We start from the raw sequence: 14,324 nt of genomic DNA, 5'->3' as shown, positions 1-14,324 counted from the left end.
GAGCTAGTGTGTGTGGGTGGGTGTACATGCTGTGTGACTGTAGCTGGCTTTGTGAGATTACCAAGGCTTTTCCTAAGCCCCAGAAGGGATCTTGCCTCCTCTGCCACTCTCTGTGCCTGTTAATCAAGGCCTGGGAGCTGCTAGCTGCTCAGCCAGGTTCACTTTGGAGAAGCCTGTTAGACGGGGAAGGTAAAAGCAATCTGCTGCCAGCTACGGAAAGATCCCAGTGACTGCCATAGCCTTAGAATTGGTCACTTTACCTGACCTTTACCTACCAAGACCTTGCTTTGAGGTCCTGCCTTCCTCCAGAACAGCTGGTGAGGACGCAGGGCCCCTCTTGTCATTATAGACTGCACTGGGTCCTGGTGCATGTTAGCTCATAGCTCATCTTCTTGGGCTCAGGCCCTGGCTGGTGACTGAGAGGAGCCAGTTCCCAGGTTTCTTGTTATTACTTGGAAACATTAAGACTTAACACTTGGAAGCCCTCTGTGGGTGCAGGTCAGCAGAGTTCACCAGCATCATGGATTTACCGCAGCTGAAAATCTGACCCACAGTCAGTGGGTGCTGTTAACACCTTTTAAAAGTACAGTTTTGATGCAAAAATCCCCCCCCCCCCCCCCCTTGCATTCAGGAACAGTAAAGCAAAGAATTAAGTATTTTAAAAATAAAACCTGCAGAACCCATGAACAACATCCTTGCCTCCGTCACTTTGGAGCAACCCAGGGCTGGAAATCCTACAGGTAACACCAAATGGTGCAGGAGTGAAACCAACTGGTTTGATTTGATTTCATTTGCCAAGCTGAGTGTCTGGGCCAACTTCCGTAACAGTGTAACTGCACCGAATCAACTGAAATTCCCCTCCCAGAGACACTTGGCCTCTTACATTTAAATGATCACTCATGATGGAAAATATGACCAGCTTTTAAAATACCTGCATTTTCTAGGGTGTTAAATGGAAGCTTGCAAAATTCCTCATTTGCCCGCCTCGCTGGCTAAGTGCTGGTGCTGAGCCCAGATAGCGCCCGTAGACTTCAGTGAGTATTCAGCACCTCTGCAAATCATCCCAGTGCACCTGAGATATCTTAACACCTGGTGGAAATTTCAAGGCACCTAAAACCCAGTGAAATCCAATAGATGATGTTTGAAAATCTCAGCCGACATGATTTTTTTTCCCATTAATATTCTCCCTTTAAAGGTGCATAACTTGTTTAGTGTTAAAACCGTTCCTAATAAAGTAATGCAAAGGAATTTTTTCCCCTGACATTTTTATGCCAACAAAAACCCTAGTATAGGTGCAGATGTACTGGCAAAAAGTGCTTTACTGGAAGAGATTTTTTCATGCAAAGAAATATCCTAAGTTGGAGGTGGGGTCGCGGGGAAGGGAAGGTTTCTGTGTCTAGCAATACCAGCAAACCTTTGCTAGTTCAGGCTGGGGCAGCATCTCACCAGAGGTGACAACCTTTAACTTAGGGCATTGCAGCTTCTAAAGGGCTTTAAAATAGATTTGCAGCACTTTTTTCCTTAGTGCTTTTTATCACCCTGCTTATTCGCTGTGAATCTCCTGTCTAGCAAAGCTGTATCATAAACACACAGCCATAAGATTATGAATTTAAATGGACTTCCATGCCAGTAGCAGACTCTACGCGGAGAAATTGATTGTTTGTTGCAGGCGTATTGATGTGTCTGTGTTTTATCATCTGAGCTCACTGTCACATATTTATCGATGGGACTCTTAAGGTGTCAGTAAACAGCCATTCTCTCTAGCACCGGGCAGCGTTGCCTCTCCTTCGCCAGCCATACCTGGGTTTCTCTCCTGCTGGCTCTTGAGGAATCCTTGGAGGATGTCAGCTGCATTATTGCCAACTCAGGACCCAGCCTATGCCCAGACCCACACCCAAATCACAAGCTTGACTCAAAGATCAGGTGATTTTTAAAAAAATAATAAAAATGGGGCTTGTTTTGTTCACCTTCCTTGTCTTGAAGGCATCGCATCTCATGTTTTCAATTTTCTTCTTAACAATGCACCTTAGCTGTATAAAAGCTAAGGTCCTTGCATAATCCCCTGACTCTGGGAGCTGCAGCTTTAACGAAAATGCCAAATATCCCAAGACTTGCAGTACAAACCCTGAGATGTGGCAGCGTCGCCGCTGTAACTTCCTGTTGCAGCCAACAGAAATGCACTTATTTGAGGGGCTGATTCTTTGCTCATGCAGATGTAAAGCAGGAGCATCTTTGAAGCTAATCACCTGGAAAAGAGCTCCTTTCAGGTCCGACATGGAGCTGAAAGAGGTCAGAACTGCAGCCTAGACGTTTCAGTGACCATTAGGTATCACAAAACTTTTGGGGGATATAGGAGTCTGAGCAGTAGCATAACAGAGGGGAAGCAGGAGGCAACCAAGAAAGCACCCCGTACCGCTTTTGTGTATATTTGTGTTGGGGAGGAGGCTGTGCAAGTCCAATGTACATGAATTAAGAGGCACTGTAGTCTATTAACGAAGACATTGAGAGGTTTTTTTGTACCTCTGCCACTGACATGCTCGATGACCTTAGGAAAATCACTTTGCCATTCTCTCCGCCTCTATTTCCCCTCCTGCTTCCACTGCCGTACCTACTGCAAACTCTTTAAAGTAGCAATTGTCTCTTATTGGGTGTTTCAGGCCCTGTTTGCCTGAGTTTTGGATAGGTATTGCTATTTCACACCTTTCTCATTGAAACGCTTCTTTTTGTGAAAATGAACACTTCCATGGCAAGATGTTTTTATAGACATTTTTCTTGACTTTTCATTGTAAAACCCACACCCAAATGTAATTTTGTTTGTTTGGGGGGTTTTTTTTCTTTTTTAAGAAAACCTCAAAAATCATCAGGGAGATTTTTTAAAATAAAAATACAGCTTTGGTTTGTTCTTCTAAACATGTTGCATGGACACAAAGAACGGTTTCTCAAATGGAGGCTCCTTCCAGACTTAATCTTGGTTATGGTCTCTTAACAGTACTACCATATTTAGACATATTACTACTATGGTTGTGGTTATGGTTGTGGCTTATTCCTGTTATTAGTGCTATTGCTATTAATATTGTTGTTTATGTACAATAGTGATGCCAGAAGTGCACCCAAGATGCAAGCCCAGATGTAGTTTTGTTAGGGAAGAAACCACTTTTTCTCATTTCAAGTTTTAGATCAATGGGGGAAATGTTTGAAAACCTGGAGAATATTTTATTTTTGGCCACTTCCACATAAAAATGAAAGTTTTCTTTTTGTTTTGAAACTTTTTGTTAAAAACATACTAATATCCCTCTCCCCCCCAACAAACATGAGCGTTGAAAACGGCGTTCTCCATCCAAAGAATAAAAGTTTTCATTGAAAGTTTCCAAGCATCTCTAGTATGAGTGTTGAGAAGGAGGTAACCAGGGAAGCAATAGTCATTTCTGTTTGCTGTGGGGAAGTTATTAAAGGGGGTTGTGGAAAACAAAATGTTTGCAGGTGATGTCTCTTTAAGGAGGTTTCCACCTGTTTCTTATTTTTAGGTAAAACCACAGCATATGCTCTTCGTGCTTGCACATTGCAGTATTATTACCTGATGCAAATCAAGCTGCTTTCTCAATGGGGATTGGTTGCTAGAAGCCTATGCAAATTAGACAGCTTGTTCTCTCTTCCCCCACCCCACCCTGCAATGAGATTGGAAAGAGTTAAAGTTTGCATGCACAGGGGAAGGGGGAAGAGGGTGCCTGTATGAATTTGAATATCATACTCTTCTTCCTTTAATTTTGTACTTTGCTGCTTTAACAAGTGGACAAAGCGCGCTGAGGGTTAGTGCAAAGTTGACTGAGTTCCCACCCCTTTCTTCCAGCTGTCCCCAAAGGAGACTGTGGCCCCAGGCAAGGTGGCAGCTGTCACTTCAAGGGTAAACATTTAATTTATTGACATAAAAAGGGTGTAGGCAAGAAATGCTGGCTGGGGATGGCAGACCTGCTTGTGGTGTGGCTGAGCATGGGGCATTGCTTGGCGTTGGGTGGACTGCTCCATGGCGGTGGAGGTTCAAGCATGCATGTGTGTGAGATGGACGGGGGCAGAGAGCAAAGAGGTTGAAAGATGCCAGCTGATATTGGGGTGTTACTGATGAGAGAGAGCGAGACATGTTTCGTGTTATTTCCTCTCTGGGTGTGCCCTCTTTCTAGTCTCTCCCGGCCTCTCTAGGGACTTCATTGTTCATCCTGTACAGCACCAAGCATATTGCAATGGCTGAACTGTCCAGGAGAGAGAGGGGCAGGAGAAGAGAGGGGCTCCTTCACTCCTAAAATAGGCAGGAGAAGCAGCTGGACCCCAAAGCCATGATGGCAAGCCTCTTCCTTCATTACCTCATTCAAGATCCCAATCTACTAGACCCCGGGGAGAGGTCAGTGAGACCAGGGGAGATGCCCCACTTGCTAAATATCCACCACCATGAATGATGCAAAAGGTGACAGAGCCACAGTGGACTGAGAAGGGGAAAAGAGCGAGGGAGAGAGCAACAGGAGGGGAAATGCATCCTCGGAGCTGATGAATATTCTAGTGACTGGATGTGGAGGAATCAGGAATTTGAAAGTCTGATGGTGTATTATAATTACACATTCATTTGTGCTGTTTAGTGGAAGCCACATGTGCCTGTTGCCTGGGACTGTGACCTGTTATTAAAATCAGTTGTGCCTTCTTTTCAGAGATCAAGATGAGCGGTGATGTGGCCGATTCCACAGAAGCGCGGAGCGAAGCCGAGCAAGTGGAACCAGGTGAGAGCTCGCCCTCCCTCTCTCCTGTCCCAGGACTCGGGGTCTGGGGGGGAACTGGAGCAGGGGGAGGTAGGGGGTCGTGGTCGCTGGAAGTTGCTGTTTATGCTTTGCTGGGCTCTTGGCTTTTGCATGAGACGCAGCTAGCCGCTTGTGCATGGGTCCAGATGCCGCGCTTGTGTCGAGCGGAGCTCACCTCTAGATCAGAAGGAAAGACCCTTTCTATTAGTCACCTCTGGTCTCAGTAATGTTCATTGTGGTTAAGCCTTTAAATTGATTAATGTGCTGCCAGGAGGATGAATGCCATCGGCGTGCGTGTGGTCCATCTAGCCTTGCGCAGGTGGCTTCTTGTTGTATGCAGGGTCCAATTCAGCAGTCTTCACTCAGGCACTCTTTGGGGATTACAGACAGGGCTGGAAGGGGTCTCTTGAGGCCAGGACCCTTCTGTGGCAGGCAACCGCCTGGTATAATCCCAGGTTTAAATTTATTGTGATTCATTTGAAAACAACTAGGCATCTTGCTCCACTTCTCCGATGGGAACGCTCCTCCAGGACATCCCTCTGTTGCTGGTTAGAAGCCTCTTTCCCACTAACCAGCCCAGTCAATGGGCTGAAGTCAGTGGTGTTAAAACAGCAATTAACCTGCCTCTCATTTTGTTCCAGTTTTCCCTGAACGGGAAAGGCTAATGAGCAGGGCCTTTCACTTGATTCTTTAGCTCCAGGTTTAACATAGATCTGTGCGGCATTAAATTCAGCCAAAACAGAAGGAGGCCTAAAAACACCACCTGTTTCAACTTTGTATTTTACAGTATTAAGACAGATTCCCCTAGACAAACAGGCTTTGAATCTCAGCCTTGGGACCCAGTTTGAAAGAGGCTCCTTTCCCATTTAAGCACGTAAATAATGAGCAGACTTCAAGCACCCACCAGTTCGTGTTACAATATTTACGGCCAGACTTTCCAGAGACCCCCTGGTGTAGCCCGTGTGCAGGGAGCTCATGGAAAAAAGTGAAGAAGAATCTCTTTGCTGATAGTCCCCAGCCTGGCAAAGACATGTGTTGCATCAAAGCAGTACTGCACATGAAATGATTTCACTGTTAGCAAAATGTCATCATGAGATTTAGAGCAGATGAGACCATCCCAGCACTGCCAAATAACTTCAATACAGGCTCAGGTTTTAATAGGATGTGAGCTAGTCTTCTATGTGGACCATAGTCTGTGAAGGATTATTGTCTCTACGTGAGGACAGGGTAATATCCCAACTGTATTGATATCAGCAGCAAAACTCCCATTGACTTCAGTGAGGGCAAGATTTTACTACAGATTCTGCAGACTTGGGTAGATTTTCAAGTGCTCTCCATCCACAGGACCAGACCTTCAGACCCCGACACGCTGAGCAGCTCTGAAAATCCAGCCATTTGTTTCGGTCTCTGAACAGGTGTTGGGCTCTTCTGAAAGTCTAGCCCTGCGTGGCCTGCAACATTAGTGCTTATCGACTTTGAATCATTTCAAGGCTGGTTGAGAACGTTAGCTCGCTACGTGAGTTGAGTGGTGTTTCTCACTTCAGCTCTTGACTAATCTAGTTATTTTGCTCTGTGACGCTTGAATAACTGCGGAGTACTTCAGCTAAAGTCACTGGTGTGAAGCCAAGGCCACAATCGAAGCCCATTAGATAATATGCATTTATTTAAAAATAAGCTTGCTAGTCTTCATAGCAAGTATGGGGAGAGGGAAAAAAGTCTTTCAGTCATGAGTGGAAAGTTAATGCAGAGAAGTGAATTGAATGGGTGAAAACCATGAATGGGTATCCGCAGCAGTAGTCGCTCTGCTCTACCAGCCGGGAATTCATGCAGGGGACCCCAAACCTGTAGATATCTTTTACTCAGTGTAGAAAGAAATACTTCCCTGCAGACAGAAGCAATGAACCCGCTGTTAATTCTTAGAGAGTCGTTTAACACAAGCTCGGCACAGCTGTCCGAGCCGTTCCTGATCTTCAGAAATGTTCCAACTAGCAACAGGCTGTGAAGGGAGAAAGGGCAGATAGCGCAGTGAAATTCAAGCTTCTTGCTTTTCCCAGGACCTTTGCCCCAACTATAATAAGCACTCTGGGCCTGCTCATACAAGCAGTTAAGAGCACTCAGCTCCCTGCCATGCGAGTGGAAAGTGAGGATGCTGAATATTAGGGGTCAGATCCTCAGCTAGGGTAAACTGGCACCAGTGCAATGATTTCAGTGTACGCCGGCTGGGATGTGTCCCTTTATGGGGGTGGAAAAAATCTTAATCCCATTCTGTTAATTAATAAACACCCCTGCACATTGACTGAATTCCCTGGAAAGTTCTTTTATCTTTCCTGATTCACGCTGTTAGAAGGATGTTTGTTGCAACTCCTAATAGTTATCTGTTTTGCTTACTAACTTCACCTGGGAATATTCCCCTCTGCGTGGCTCATTAATTGAGAGCTGGTTTCCTTCCATTTATAATAGATCTAACGGATTGTAACAAACCAAACAACAGCTCCCTGGGAATTTGTTTCCCCTCCTGGGTAGAGTGTTATAAAACTTGCAATATCAGAACGTGAAAAAAAGAATGGAAACTTTCTTGGAGCAGCTTTACAAAAGTATTTTGGTACTTAACATGACCTACATGCCCTAAACAAATGCCTAAGTGGGTCAGATGCTTAGCACCCAATGCCTTTCCTATTAGATGCATCTATAGGCATCTCAATAACTCTGTAAACTGGGCCCTAAAATGAAGCTGGAGTCTCTGAAGGGTAGTAGTGTCAGCAATTAAACACAGCCCCTGACCTGTCCGTGTAGTAACAGAACTGGGTGAAAATGGATAACTCTTTGCCCCCCAAAAAGGATAAGCTCAGAAATGGCGTTCATTGCAAAGTGTGTGAAATGGGCCAATTCTCCTATTTTTTTTATTAAGCATTTTCATTGGGTTATTTTCCCAAAAGCCATTCTTTTGGAAAACTAAACTGCAGCCAAATAAATTGATAACCAGTTTGGACATGGTTTCTTTAAAAAAAAAAAAAATAAAATAAATAAATAAAAAAAGGGGAGAGGGGGATTGTAAAAAAAAAAATAAAAAATTCAAGTATGCATGACTTTTGTCTGGAAGGATGCACAGCTTCAATGGTGTTGTCAGTTTATCAGGAAATGCTTGGGTTTTGGAGGAAAACAGTTCTTTTTCCAAACAAAATATTCCCCTTCCAAATGATGTCTCCTGTCTTACCCTGCCTGTTCTCACTGCAAGTACTAGGCGCTTCTTATGCTGTGGGGTTGTTGGTTGTAGCTGTGTTGGTCCAAGGACATAAGAAGTGTGTTTGTGCCCGCAAGCTTGCAAAGAACAATTTTTGCAACTATTTAGTTGGACTAATAAAAGATATCACATTTACCCAAAGAACCTCATCTGCCTAGGCACTTCTTAGGTACTTACCTGCCCTATTACTGTCATGGCTACTCTCACAGCCCCTCCCCGGGGCTGGGGCTGATGTCCACAGGGGCTGAGTGACTTGCTCCTGGTGACTCAGGAAGCTGGGATGGAGCAGGGAACCCAACCCCAGCCTCCCACCTTGAACCCTGGACCATCTTTCTATTCAAAACCTCATTCATACCGTTGTCTGGATCGCACCAGCAGGCTGCAATAGTTACTTCTAAAAGCTGCGCTTGCTGCTACGGGAGTTTCCTCTGCCTACTGATGGGATAGGCTCCATGCTTGGTAGTAAACTCATTAAAGAAACTTGCACAAGCCACGACAGGAAACACAAGGCTGGCTTTTATGGGAATTGAGGGGGCATGGCACTGCAGCTTTACCCCTGGTCTCCAAGCCAGGAGGCAGAGCACTGCCTCATTTTGCAGTTATCCAAGTCCTCTGCCTCTGGAACGATACAGCTAGGAGGGACTCCCCTTGCACTGTTTATTGGTTAGGCACTTTATTTTTGCTCCATTATCTGATCAAGACAGGCTGCTCCCCTTTCATTTCATCATAGCTCTCTCGAGTATGGAAAGAGGAGGGGGAAGGCAAAAAAGGGCAGTGGGGAATTGCTTCCACCCCAGCTGGCAGTGACTGAATAGCTTCAGACCCTGGGGGCATCCTCCATCCCCACTCTGCTGTGTCAGGCAAAAGGGGAACTGGGGCATCATGCAGGAGACTAACACAGAGCCTGGGCATCCTAGGGCAGAGAGAGCAATGCAGTGTATGCCAGGGCAGCCCTCTGGAGCCCCGGTCAGCACGGTCTGGGCCAGCAGCTGTGCCATGGCTATAGCACCAAATGGCAGCCACAATTGTTGGTTTCTTTCTAGCTGGACGGATGACTTGCTTACAGTACCAGGCTCATGCTTGAACCTGTGTTCGTGTTTTGTCCACTACTGAGTCTTGTGAGGCACCTGGGCAGAGATTCTCCTGGTCGTGCTATCCGAGCTCCTGCCCACAGATGGACTTAGGGCACCCAGCACCTCTAAGAATTGGGCCCCTGAGAGTCAATTCTGAAGCCTCTTTCCTTCCCTTTGGGAACCAATTCCTTCCCCTGTTGTTCTCACTCTTACTTCTTCCTACATCCTTCAGCAGCTGCAAACTGGATGAGCAACTGCTGCCAGCACTGGCACAGAAATGCCCAAGGTTTCTTGGTGCCAGCAGCTCTTGACATGACGCCTCTGCCATAAGACCTGCCAAACCAGGGCAGAGCTTCCTACACAGGAACTTCTCCCTTTCATCATGACCAGGGTGAGGCCTCTGGTCCTACCTGGTTTTTGGAGGTGATGGTTCAGTCCCCAGCTGTGTCACTAGCTCCCTACGTGACTCGGGGCACACCCTTGCATCTCTGCTCCCCTCAGAGGCATTGATCCTTTTTCCCACCTCTATGAACCTAGATTGTCTATTTGGAGTCTGTACAGGACCAGCACCGGAGCACCCCAATCTCTGTTGCGGCCTGTAGATGCTCCCAGCATACAACTAGTCAATGCTAGCCAAAGGCTACCAAATACATCCCTGAAACAAGTCAAGGTTGGTCTTCAGCCAGTTAGCTGAGATGTGAATGAGATGATGACCCATCCACCTCTATGTCACTTTTGCAAATGATGGCCAGAGCGTAGTGCCCTAAAGCCATCCCTAGCAAGTGGCTGTGCAGTGGTTCATGAGTGAAGTGGGTTGGTGGGTTTTCAGCCCATATCCCAGTGCACCCATTGCACTCTCAGCATAGATGAGAGCAGGTGTCTCATGGCCAGCTCAGCAGAGGCCAAGGACTAAAACATCCAGGGCACTAAACTGTATTCTCCCTTCCCAGCCTGCTGTGCAAGCCCAGGCTACAGCCGAGACTGCCTGCATCCCTTGGACGCAGCAAGTCCTGCTACCTTGCCCTCGACTCCCCACAAAGCCTTGACATAGTCTCATGCCTCTCTCCTCCAGGCCTGGAAAGTAGCTTGCACCAGGCACAGGACCAGCCCCAGAGCAGCAACAACGGGCATGGAAACAGCTGGTTGCTATGACAATTAGGCCTTCTCTAGATTTGCATAAGGTTTATGATTTCCATAGAACAGCCACATGGAAGCAGGAGAAATTTCCATATTCCCAACTTGGGTGTCAGTTGGTGGGGGGGGAGGCAAGGAGATGTGTAATTTGAAATTCAAATGAAGGTGATTAGGGCTTTGTACATCCTGCAGAGGGGAGAGGACAAAAGGGGGTGGCAAAGGCTGGCTTGATGTGACTCAGGGCATGAGCAGAGGGGCCAGGGCTCCTCATCGGGCTGTTTGCAAAGGGTGGAGCTGTGCAACTCTTCCCTGCGCTCACCTGGCCAGCACCTGCCAGGTGAACGCCTCCCCAGGTGAACAGGTGCTGCCCTGGGGAGGCTGGGGGACCCTCTGGAACACGTCTGGGCCCCCCACATTGTCCTCCATCCCTCTCCCAACCCCATGTGGATCCCCTATAGAGAGCAGGCGGGAGCTAGAAGTGAGGACGGGAGTTCTCCGAGGCCAGCCGGGCACGAGCAGCTTGACTCAAATCAGCATTTAGCCTGCCCGGGGAAAGCCCCCTGCCCAGCCGCATTTAGCCTGCAGCAAGAGGGTCCACCGTGGTCACCTGGAGGGGGTTTAAATGCACTCCTCAGGCCAGTCTTTGGAAAACTGACCCCTCTGCTCAGCTGCTGAGTCTGGTTTACTCCATGATGTTGCTGTTATAATGAACCTTGAGGGTCCGGCCCAGCTTCCTTAAGAATCCGGGTCCAGCCGTCCAAGGCTATTGAATGAACACACCTGGGCTTTAAGCTCAGGCTCAAAGCATCCCTAATCCTGTGGCTGCTGCTTTTCCCTCACCCCCACATCCTCCCTTTTTGCTTTGCTCCCCTGGCGTGGTGCTCTCCTTAACGCTAAGGCTGGTGGAGGCATTGCTTTGCTGACCTTGCTGCTGCTTTCTGCTGCCCTGTGCCATCCAGCTTTAGGGTACTCGTGGTCCCAAAAGCAATAGGGGGGAACAAAGAGACCACTGCTGGTGCCCCTTTGAGTGCTAGCTCCTTGTGACCTGATCACATACTAAGTTCATCTTGCTGTCTCTGGAAACCCTGGTTAGGGCCTCCTCTCACTTCCATCAATAGCTGTGCTCCCTCTCTCTCTAGTCTGCACTGTGCATCATAGACGGTCGTATTCTTCCCCAAATCTCTGACCTGTCCACCCCGAGTGAAATGCATAAGCAAAACACTGAGTTACTTGAGGTCCAAGTTATTTGTAACAATAACTAAGATCCTTTTATTGTTTAAAATGGACTTTTCATATCACGTTTCATGCAAAAATGCCCCTTTTAAAGCAGCCTGGAGAGTTTGCTCATTTATAGCACCTCAGTTGCATGCCATGTGTAACTATAATGAATGTTGTTGGGTTTCTTCTTCATTCCTGACTTCTGTGTGAGCATCGAACCTCATATATTTGACACGATAGAACTGGTAGGAAGAGCATTCATGTCAGTAGACAGTCGATTCGTGTGAGAGAGCCAATTTCCCACCTTTTTTTTTTTTTCCAAACGATACATGTATGTATAGAAACCCTCTGCCTACTGCTTGCTGCATGTTGTACTAAGGACATTTTACTGGATAAATAATTGCAGCTGGCACACCTGAATGTCTGTCTGGTATTCTTCCTCATTTGACATTGTTCCTCTTCCATTGTTCAACAACACAAAATTAAATTTTCAAATGCCCCACATAGCAAATCTCCTCCCTGGGGAAATTCCCCAACCCCCTTTTATTCAACTCGCCTTCAGCTTCAGATAGCTCCTGAGAGCTGTCCAAATCCCTGTCACTTCTTTGTCCCAGCTCGCTGTCAGTGGTAGGTTGAATTAAGGGGTTTGGGGTTATTGCTTCCCCGGGGGCACCTCCAGCCTTGTCAGCAGGTTGTTGCTAATCAGATGGCTTGCCTGGCAAGGCAAGCCCCTGTGTGGATGACCGGTGCATGTTCTTGGAATGAGTTGCAAGGTGCTGAGATAGTTATAGCTGGTGATTTCCTGGCAGAGATAACCACTCAGCCCACTTGGTTTCCTTCCTTCCCCCATTGCACTGCTTGTCGTGGAGTGCTCCCAGGAAGGAGATGCGCTGGACCCTGTAGGAGTGGGGCTGGCTGCGTAAAAGCCATCTCGTTCTTTTTTGGCTTTTTGGTAGTAAACAAAATATTCCAGGCCAAAAAAAAATCCGGCCGGAACTGTTCTGCTGTTCCCATCCCCAGAGAAACCTCCCCAGGCAAACTCGCACCAGAGCCTGTGCCAATGTTATGCAAAGCAGCTGACAAGTGACTCAAGAGGAGGCTCAGAGCCTTCATCCAGCGTATTGCTGGGAGCCAGCCACGCTTGTCACTGCCTGGTTCCTTCCAACCCAAGCAGCATTAAAGAGGGGAGCAGCCCAAGGCTGGGAAGAAAAGTGCTCTGGCCTCAAATCACTGTTTAAATACCAGGACTTTCCCATCTTGATGTGCATTGCTATTGACTATGGTGCGGAGGAGTCATGCAGGCAGCTATAGGCATCATTGGAAATAATGAGCTCTCCATTTAGAGCAGAGCTCCAGAATCTGGATGTTCAGGTTCCCTTTATATCAGGCAGGGCTCCAAGAGGCAGCCGCCCTGGTATTAGCAGAGCTGTGATGGGTTACCCAAGGATCTCACCTTGTTTATATGTCTTGCCCTTTTATCATCTGTCTCTGAGCAGGCCAACTCTCAAATGCGGATCCTTGTTGTTTGCAAAGCCTGTTCCTCCAGTGAGAGAAATAAATAATCTGATGAGGAGTGCCAGCACAGATAAAGATGTGGGTTTGTGTTGGATGTTCCTCTGGAAGTAGTTGACTTCAGTAGAAACAGGCTAGTTTTCTGCCTCACCCAAAACTTTCCATCAGTGCAGGCCATAAAAAGCAGTCCTGGTCCCAGGGTGCAAATGACCAAACACATGGATTGAAATTAGGTAGTTGTCTTGATGCAGGTCTGCTTGAGGGCTGCTTTACTCAAAAGAGATTTAAGCATATGGTTCTTGCTCATGGTCTCAACAAGCATCTCGTTCCTTTGGAAAATTACGGGTCAAATGTTTTGTGAAATGCAAACTCCCCTCCTGATTAAAGTGTGGTACAGTGAAGTGATGGAGTCCCAGACCTGAAGGAGTAGCTGTCCTTGAAGGATAAAATCCAGCTAGATGCCACTGCTTGTGTGTGGAGGGAAGGTGGGAAGATGAGAATGCAAGAAGCAATCCACTGTCATGGGAATATAATATGTGTAATAGCAGTTAAAGCCGGGGGCCAGTCTTCAAAGCTGTGATTTCTGTTCATTTGGACTGCAATTCCCAGAAACCCCTGGGGAGGGGTTAGTTTGCCTGGGGAGGTTTCTCTGGGGATGGGATGAGGAGTTTATCTATAACCCCTATGAGTTTCTATATAAAAGTGAGACCTCCCCCTTGCTTCTTGTGCCGGTTTCTGGGGCTGCAGGGCTGGCACACCATTGCAGATGAACCCATGCTTTGAGCTCTTTAAAGTCTGGGGTGGTTCTGATCTCATCTCACCATGACAGCCAAGGAGTGAAAATGTAGATCTAGGTTTGAATTGTGAGTGGCTGGGGTCAGGGTGGAAATTTGGAGTCCAGACCCATCCTCCAAAGAACCTAGAGATCTCCATGCAGACTTGAATGCCATGCCATTGCTGCAGGGCTCTGACTGCATGGTGAGAGACCAGGGGTCCTATTTTCCTTCCATTCCTTTGCACTCACAGCTTCTGCTTTTATTTCCTTACGTTTTCTCCTCCTCTGCAGCCTCCAGTTTCCACCAAGGGTCTCCCCTCCCCCTCCCACACGGGCTTCAGGGTAGAAACAAGAGGGTTTCCAGTGCATGATTTGGAGCTCCTTTCCATGGTTCTGTTCAGGTCTGGCACAAAACCTGATGTCTAGTAATGCCATCAATGTTCTGGTGGTTTTTAAGTGCATTTGCTGATCTATGGAGCTCAGAGACGGAAAGAAATGGGTTGTCCAACTGCTCAAGCAAGGAAAGATCTGGGTATATTTTCAAGGAGGAGATTGGTACAGGACTTTGAAAGAAGAGTAGGGTGCATTTG

At 47.1% G+C, this 14,324-nt stretch overlaps 1 protein-coding gene across 1 annotated transcript in view; it reads left to right on the top strand.

Moving 5' to 3' along the window:
- Positions 1 to 14,324, top strand: part of POU2F3 (POU class 2 homeobox 3) — a 54,487-nt gene that overhangs the window by 6,560 nt on the left and 33,603 nt on the right. The window contains exons 2-3 of the mRNA XM_059719696.1: positions 3,848 to 3,901; positions 4,695 to 4,763. Coding sequence (XP_059575679.1) covers positions 3,848 to 3,901; positions 4,695 to 4,763 — 123 coding nt within the window. The remainder of the gene's footprint in view (positions 1 to 3,847; positions 3,902 to 4,694; positions 4,764 to 14,324) is intronic.

Source organism: Alligator mississippiensis, chromosome 16 (assembly GCF_030867095.1).
Source record: "Alligator mississippiensis isolate rAllMis1 chromosome 16, rAllMis1, whole genome shotgun sequence".
Classification (NCBI taxonomy): domain Eukaryota; kingdom Metazoa; phylum Chordata; order Crocodylia; family Alligatoridae; genus Alligator; species Alligator mississippiensis.
Note: the sequence above shows the minus strand (reverse complement) of the source record. Positions and strands in the feature narration are given on the sequence as shown.